This window comes from Lactuca serriola, chromosome 8 (genome assembly GCF_051521515.1).
Source record: "Lactuca serriola cultivar US96UC23 chromosome 8, Lser_US96UC23_V15, whole genome shotgun sequence".
In the NCBI taxonomy this organism is placed as follows: domain Eukaryota; kingdom Viridiplantae; phylum Streptophyta; class Magnoliopsida; order Asterales; family Asteraceae; genus Lactuca; species Lactuca serriola.
In genome coordinates this window covers 129425782-129434615 of record NC_136415.1, presented here as the reverse complement: position 1 = coordinate 129434615, position 8834 = coordinate 129425782, and the positions used below count along the sequence as shown (strand labels likewise).

The 8834-nt window shown below is 35.7% G+C and overlaps 1 protein-coding gene across 1 annotated transcript; it reads left to right on the top strand.

The window, feature by feature from the left end:
• Positions 1-2200: 2200 nt before the first annotated feature.
• Positions 2201-4504, top strand: LOC145068622 (RHOMBOID-like protein 1). Its single transcript, XM_079015616.1, has 6 exons — positions 2201-2672; positions 3173-3336; positions 3440-3603; positions 3682-3941; positions 4023-4149; positions 4235-4504. The coding sequence occupies exons 1-6, from the start codon at positions 2317-2319 to the stop codon at positions 4355-4357; spliced, it is 1194 nt and encodes a 397-aa protein (XP_078871742.1). The 5' UTR covers positions 2201-2316; the 3' UTR covers positions 4358-4504.
• The last annotated feature ends 4330 nt before the right edge of the window (positions 4505-8834 follow it).

Genomic DNA, 8834 nt, shown 5'->3' with positions numbered 1-8834 from the left:
ATTCTTGCATGTGCTCGTATTGTATGTTTCCGGATTATGATCCAATGTCGGGCAGGGCCCGAGAAATGTTTATATGTTTATGTTATGTGATTATTTTATGTGTATTTGTTGATATGTTTATATATACCAAGATTTGCTCAATGTCGGGCGGGGCCCGATGTCGGACTCTGTCCGATGCCGGGCGGGGCCTGATGTCGGACATTGTCCGTTGCCGGGCGGGGCCCGATGAAGCCGGTGGGGCCCATGTTATGTTATTATGTGATTATATGATTATGTGTATGGTATGTGGTAGTTTGGTAGACTTACTAAGCTTCGTGCTTATAGTTTTTAGTTTTGGTTTCATGTACTTCCGGTAGCAAAGGGAAGAGCTCGGGATGACTGCAGTGCACACACCATTATGTTTAGCCATGGATGTTTTACTCTGATATATTGACATGTGTTTTTGATATGATGTTTGAGATACTATGATTTACATTTTGATGAGAATATTTTGATAACTATGGTTTTATTTAATAATTTAAAAATAAAATTTTTGGTCTTAAATTTTGGGATGTTACAAGTTGGTATCAGAGCCTTGGCTTGAGCGATTCGAGCACACTCTCGAGTGTGTCTGAACTCAAATTGAGGACTTGGTATAAAGATTTTCAAAAGAAAACCATTTTTATAAAAAAAGATTTTGAAAAGAGAAAAGGGTGTGGTGCATGTAATCAGCCAAGCTCAAGTAAGTTCTCCCAAATTACCCATACATGTTTGTTATGATATTATATGATTATGAGAACTGCATGCTACATTGGGGATAAGGATCTAGGAAGGATGCCTTGTATGCCTGTTATATGTGTATGAGAACTACATGCTAGATTAGGGTTAAAGATCTAGGAAGGATGCCTTGTATGCCTACTATATGAGCTTATTGAACTGCATGCTAGTACTGATTAGTCAGTGATATGATGGCCTGATTAGGATATGCTTGGTTATGATTACTCAATGCTCGAATGTTGCTTGCTTTGTGCTTGTAGGAGTTCTAGCTATCTTTAACTAACTAGCAAACGAATACGCTAAGTTACATATTACGAGGACTAAATAATTTCATAAGGTTAGGCTTACCTTATTTCGCAGCTCTTGTTTGAGTCCAATCGTTGTAGGGAGGGACCTCTCATCCGAAGAATTATCTAGTCTTAGTAATATGTAACGATATTTGCGAGCTAGTTAGGGGGAGATAACAGAGACTTCCTATGCAGCTGGTAGCGGAGAGTGGGTCAGAGATTACCCTAGGGCAAGCCTAGGATGAGATTAGCGAGAAGAGCGCCAGTAGTAGTGAAAGAGACTTGGTGGAGTTAAGGCAATCTTTGAAGAAAGTATGAATATATGTGGAATGTAGTATGTACCCGTATTACTGAAAGCAGAGGATACATACTCGAGTCAAGGAGAGCCGAGATAAATCCAAGGAACTTGTAGTGTGTGTGATCCCTCGAGTTATGATGAGTATTCAAATGTTTGTTATGGTGTATTTTCAGTATGGTGACACTACACACTAGACTAGTTGGCAACTCTAGCGCCGATGAGGGATCAGGCTTGAGCTCTGGAGCATGACAGCTCGACGATCATATGAGGGAGTTCATTTCATCTGAGATCACACACAGTATATTGGACCAGACTCATGTGATCTTTAGTACGGTCAAAGAGGGCATTCTGGAGATTTTTGATGAGAGGTTGGGTGCATTCCACACCAAGATGGCGGTTATGATAGGGGCACACACGATGACATTCAGGGAGTTTCGAGTTTGTGGAGCTCCATACTATTATGTATTGTTTTAATTTAATTGTCTTTTTTTAGCTATATAATCGTTTTAAATTGATCTAATAAAGTATTTTTTTATTAATTTTATATAATTATATTTTATTAAATTATATTTTGTTCGATTAAAAATAATATGGTATGGTAACCATGGATCGGAAGAAAAATAATATGGCAATGAAAAAAACAATTTGGTCAAATATGATATGAAACCACTAGTCTAAGTAAACTACATAAAAACCGTATTCTTGCTTTTGTCCCTTCAATCGAGATTGTTTAATGTTTAGTGACTATCGAGACAACATCGACTTAAATGGGTTAACAACGAGTAAACACCAAATATTAGGGGGTTTATTGAAAATTTATCTTATTATTGTCAACCCCCACCCCTTTCACACACTCTCTCTCCCTCTCTCTCTCTCTCTCTCTCTCTCTCTTAAATTTTACAAACTTCGGTAGAGATTCTTCTTCCCATTGTACGAACTTCCTCATTCCAGAATCCAATTTCCTTTTCCGGCAAAATGGCGGAAACCCATCGGCCGGAGATCCAACTCAAAGTCAATTCTAGGCGCGGTCTCGGCGTTGGAAATGTAATTCATCCTGTTGAAGTTGAGTCATCACCGACACCTCTGCTGGCGGCACAACGCGCCGGATATCAAAGTCAAACCCCATCTCCTTTCCGGGAGATTAAGCATTTTAAGAAGTGGTTCCCATGGTTGATTCCTAGTTTTGTTATAGCAGATGTCGTCATGTTTATAATCACGATGTATGTCAACAATTGCCCCAAAAACTCGGTTACTTGCATCGTTACCTTCTTGGGGAGGTTTTCCTTTCAGCCATTCAAAGAGAATCCCCTCCTCGGTCCTTCTTCTTCGGCGTAAATCTCTAAATCTCCCTTTCTAATATCGCGATTGGTAGATAATAGACACTTATTCGATCCTAATTGATGTTCCGTTTCCAAACTAATTACACTTGATAATTTAGTATTGAATCAATGATTTACATGATTTTGATTAAATACTATGCTGATCTTCTTCTAAGCTGTAACGAAGAGCAGTTGAATCTGTGGATGGTTTTGATAAATTAGACTCAAATATTGAGAATAGGATATGATTTACTTCATCCGCATTCAATTCGAGGTTGAAAACTTACCCTATTATAGATTTGCCTTTATATAGAAAACAAATACCTGTTTTCAGTTTCAAAGCCACAAAACTAGACTTTTAATCAGTAATCACCTTCTTTTTCTTGATTCATTTCATTTCTCCCAAAGCCACAAAACCAGACTTATACACATGACAATCAAAATAAGCTGTGTACAAAGCATTCATTTCTTGAAAAAACATAAAATTGACAGTTGCAACTTGTGTTTCTTAGGCTAGAGAAGATGGGGGCTTTGGATGTGAATAAAGTAGTTGATGATCACCAGGGGTGGCGCCTCATTACTTGCATTTGGTTACACGGTGGACTTCTCCATTTATTAGCAAACATGCTGAGTCTCTTAGTTATTGGCATTCGACTGGAGCAAGAATTTGGATTCAGTAATCACATCAACTTCAACTTTCACAACTTATTTCAATGTCACAATGTGCAATTGCATACATACATACATACCAACACACCTTTCTGCTTCTTTATTTACAGTACGCATTGGGCTGCTTTATATCATATCTGGATTTGGTGGCAGTTTATTGTCTGCTCTTTTCCTTCAATCCAACATATCAGTTGGTGCTTCTGGTGCAGTTTTTGGGTTGCTAGGTGCAATGCTATCAGAACTCATAACCAATTGGACAATATATGCCAACAAGGTACTTAGCCAAATCTTCTTATTTCATTTGTATTCAATCAGCTTTAACCCATTTCTTTCTATATATCTTTATGGTCAGTTGGCAGCATTAGTGACACTTGTGATCATTATTGCAATCAATCTAGCGGTTGGGATTCTGCCACATGTCGATAATTTCGCTCATCTTGGTGGATTTTCATCTGGTTTTCTTCTAGGGTTTGTGTTCTTGATGCGCCCTCAATTCGGATGGGTTAGCCAAAGATACGCCCCACCTTATTCTAGGGCTGGAGCCAATAAGCCCAAATACAAGACATATCAGCGAGTTCTGTGGGTCCTTTCATTGATCCTTGTGGTGACTGGGTAAGAAAAGACATGTATTTATTAAATATGATGATTGATTACATTTACAACAAATAATTAAAATAATAGTAAATTTAACAGGATGATTGTGGGGCTTGTTGCACTTCTTCGTGGAGTGAACTTGAATGACCATTGTTCTTGGTGCCATTACATGAGTTGTGTACCTACGTCTAGGTGGAGCTGTGACACATCAGCCGTGTCATGTGTGGTGAGTTTCTTCTGTATTTAACTATTAAGTCGTTCTTTCTGTATTAAGTGATAAAAGCTAACTGAGAGATGTGATGATGTGGCAGTCTGAGCAAACGGATAACCAGTATACATTGACGTGCTCCGACAGCGGTAAAAATGGTACATACACATTGACGGATCCAAATACGTCTCAGTTACGTGGTCTTTGTAGTCAGCTTTGTAGATAGATGTACGCCACATTTGTATACGGACATTATATATGTGTAATATGATTTTTTTTTTGGGTTATTTTGATGGATGTAATATAGCAACTCAGCATTTATGCATTTATTGTAATGATTTGATTTATAGTTTCTTTTTTTTTGGCCGTCTAATCTATGATACACATATGTTATTAACCATTATATGATCTTTTAGGCAATGGATCATGATATGATTTAAGGCCTATAACTGAAATGGATTATGATTCAGCATGATATATTTGTTTTTATGAATTTTTAGCTAAATGTTATGGATGGTTTTTGTAGAAAATTATGGGAAATTGATATATCTTATAACTAAAAAACACTTGTGTTTGTGTTGTATAAAATGTTGAAATGTAACAGCTGTTGTGTCTGTTTGAGATTATATAACCGAATAATTTGTTGATTTTGAGTTTTTACATGAATTAATTGATAAAATATCCAAATAGTATTGTAATAATATAACTCATAGGAGAATTTAAAAAACAATGAATATAAATTCCATTTTTATTCGATTTATTTATAAAATGACCATCTATTTCAAATGTATATTTTGGGGTAACCACCATTTTTTGATCTTTAACGAAATGACCATGAGGTCCGCGAAAAAAGAATTTGCTAACCCTGAAGCTAAAATAAAAGGTCTTTCATGTCTCCACTGTTCAAAAGTTCATTTTTGTCATCTTCGTCTGCCAATTCCTTCACCGTAGAAAAGAAGCAAAGATCACCGTTTTTGTCTATTCTTGTGTATCTTCTATTGAAAAAACATGATGCAAAGTAAGCAATCAATCAACTTTCTTTTTTATTCATATAAGAACGCTCTGGTAAGTAGGTTTTAGTGTTTTACGTAATGTTGTTTAGTTACTTGGATTTGATAAGCATAGACTATCATTTCCTTGAACGAAATTGCAAGTAGTTTAAAGGGAATCGTCACCAACATGAACAATGAAACTCTCGGGAATGGTTTAAATTATTCACATTGACATTGTACTAACTGTATGTGTGCGAATTTGTAATTGTATTTTTGCTTGTGATTCGATAACATTGTCTAATATACCATTTGATCCGGGACTATTATCCAACCCTATTGACCAGAAAGTTGAAGCTTTATGACTGAAATAAGGGAGATGTTCTTTTATTCTAGCTTGAATGACACTATTTAGAAATTCATGTTTTTGGTTACGGGTGGAGTTGCGTAATATGAATAAGGACCCTCTTCTCATCCATATAATGTTGATTTCAATAATCAATCTTGAAAATGATGATAGGTTGCGTTTTCAAACTAAATGATATGAGTTGCCTTCTGGATGTGACTAGTTTATTCTTATATCCGATCTACAATTTGGTAGTATTACACGGGTGGATGAGAACGATATTTTCTAGTTTAAATCATGGGGCTTCCTGGACAAAAATCCTACTGAGCTCTTATATTTTAAGGATTTACTTGACTTGTTTGAGAGCTTGATCTTTTACACCGAAGATGTTATCTGTGTTTGTCTTATTTGCATATTGGAGCGTGGTCTTATGGAGCATCAAGGCAATTTGCTTGTCAAACCATGAAAACTTTTGGTTGCAAATGATTTAAATGCATGGAAAAATTTTGTTTAGTTATAATGATTTTTTTGTGTGTGTATAGGTATCCATGGTGATCATATTTATAGAAATTTATATATACTCGGATATGACAATTATAAGTAGAACCGATAAAAATCGATCCAATCCACCAACCCAAACCCGAACCCAATCGAAAATTAATAGGTTGATTGGGTTGGATAGATATTATCAACCTGTTTTCAACCCGCTAACACATTTAACTTTAATATATATTTAATTTAATAATTATGTAAATATTATCATGTGTTAATATAAGTATAATTTATAAATTATAATGTTGTGTTATTATTTATGTTTTTATAAATGCAATCATAATTTTCATCCTTTTTTTTCACCGACAACACAAGTCACTTTCCAAAATCACTTCACTTTAAACATATTAATGTTTAGGATTAAAACTAATTAAAGTGGTAAAATCTTTAGTTAATTTATTTACTTTTTTATTTTAAATGGATTAACCCAAGTTTAACCAATTTATTTAATAGATTGGTTGGAAACTACATAAACATGTCAATCCGATGACAATTCATTTATCAAAAGGTTTGGTTGAATTAAAAATATCAACGCAATTAAATAAATAAGTTGGGTTGGATTGAAATTTTCAACCCAATTAATAAATGGGTTGAACCCGAACCCAACCTATATCGACCCATTGTCAACTCAAATTATAAGACTATGAAGGGGGAAAGAGACACCATTAAAGGGTAATAAATGTGAAGCAATTGAAAATGAGAGAGAATGATATCAAATACAATGTTCATCGACTATTGTATATTTTCATGGTAAACTAACTTCAACTTAAATCTTACTGTGAAGGGTAATAAAACCAATGTTAGGGGGGAGAGACATCGAAGTTGAAGCCTTGAAGGGTAATAAACCTACATGTAGTTGAAGACTAGTTTTCTAGACAATCTATCGTAACAATGTAAAATTTGTGATTGTGTTAGCTTTGTTTGTATGTGGTTAGAGGTGTTATTTAACATATTTATATTTTATCACGATTAATACAACCTAATTCTAATAACATTTGCAATACGGCCCCGTTCCGCCATAAGCATGTCAATCCTCTTATCCACACCATTTATCCACATTTTCTACAACTTTAATTGTTTTTAGTAGTTGTTACCCATCCTAATTTTTTTCATCTATACTAAGAGAACGTCTACACGTTAATTAAGTATCTAATTCTTTTCTCAGTCGTTTCAGTTGTCTTCTTTAGCTCCTGTTATTTCTTTAAAAATAAAATTAGGTATTTTAGTTGGTAGTGATCCACCACGATAGAGTCTGATTAAAAATAGGTTAAGATCATAATAACAATAACAATATTATAGAAAAGTAGGAAAAAATAATTCACATTAAGGTTGACCGACGTTCACCAATTGTCAATTAGGCGGTCTCTTCTTCGGTGGGCACAAACGCGGACGATCATCCATTGTCAATAATTTATTTGTCTCAAACTTTCCCTCACAGTTCCCTGTTCGTGAATGTTCGTGAATCGTCGATGACATGTGAACGATATGATATTGTTATGGATATTGCCAAACATGGTAAACCTTTCATGTTTGTTTGCTTTATCAAAGGAGACAATCTAGGAGCTCTACTTTTGAAATTATGTATTGTGTAGATAGGGAGATTACATTTGTTTCCTAATGTGACTCGTTTTAATAGGGGTTCTAAACCTTCGATTGTGACTGCTCAAAAACAAAAGTCATGGAGGCTCAAAAATCATATTCATGGGTCTAATGATGGACCTTCGCAAGTCTCGACGCTTCGTGGAGTGAATGTGAATTTTATGGCTTTCGTGAACATCATTTGTGAGTGTGCAGTTAAGTTAGAAAAATAATGATGCTCAAATGACTTGCAGGACGCAATGCTCTTTTGCGGTTAGGTTGTCAAATAAAGTGTACATCTTGCTAATTTGTGACGAAGATTTGCAAGCTTTGTGATCCATTGTCGATAATTGGAAATAAGTATTAACGATAATATCAAAATATCAAATTAATTATTTTAAGAGTAAATTATAATTTTGATCCATGTAGTTTCCAAAAATGCACCTATAATCTCCAAGGATATTACCGTCTAAGATGTTGTGTCGGGTACATATGAAATAACGAAAATGCCTATATTTTTGTATTTATATTTTACCTTTAATATTATGTTTATCTTAATTAATATATATAAGACCCCACATACCCCATCCCCACACCACCGTTAGGCTGTGGGGAGTGGTCACAACAAAACCACCAGCCAACTCAGCGCCACATAAGTATTTTTATCATTCCACAACCAACCTACTAGGTTGTGGAAATGGTGTTCACCGGTGGGTTGGTAATGAATGGGCAAAAAGAAAGAGAGAGAGAATGAGAAAAAATGTGAGGGACCTAATTCATAACCAATTAAATGCATTGTCTTTATCCGTCATAGCACTCACGTCACACCCAACCCACCGACCATGGGGGGCGGTGTTCACGTGTCTCTTGGGGTGCCACCTGGGATTCTCATGTGTGGAATTCGTTCCACTTCGGTTAGCCTTACACCACAAATCACGATCACAACCACTAATATCAACACCACCGGACCCCACCACCATTACACATTTTTACCAAAAACCTAACCACAAACCACCAACATCACCACACCAACCCACCATCGCCACCCAATATCGGAAGAAAACCAACCACCACACCACTGAAACTCTAAAACACCACCATTACTGAAATCCTAACCCACCACCAACATGAAAATTATCCACAACCCCTTGATTATCAATGTCATCATAACCACCAAATGGGAACCCTAAATCTAAAATCAAAATAAACGTCATTAGGGGTAGTAGGAGGTGGTCGAC

What these genes read in the sequence shown, in the direction of transcription:
- LOC145068622 (XM_079015616.1), top strand. Translation starts at nt 2,317, where the DNA reads ATGGCGGAAACCCATCGGCCGGAGATCCAACTCAAAGTCAATTCTAGG. An exon ending in GGAGCAAGAATTTGGATTCA is followed by an intron (nt 3,337 to 3,439) that starts GTAATCACATCA and finishes CTTTATTTACAG; the next exon opens with TACGCATTGGGCTGCTTTAT. An exon ending in TTGATCCTTGTGGTGACTGG is followed by an intron (nt 3,942 to 4,022) that starts GTAAGAAAAGAC and finishes TAAATTTAACAG; the next exon opens with GATGATTGTGGGGCTTGTTG.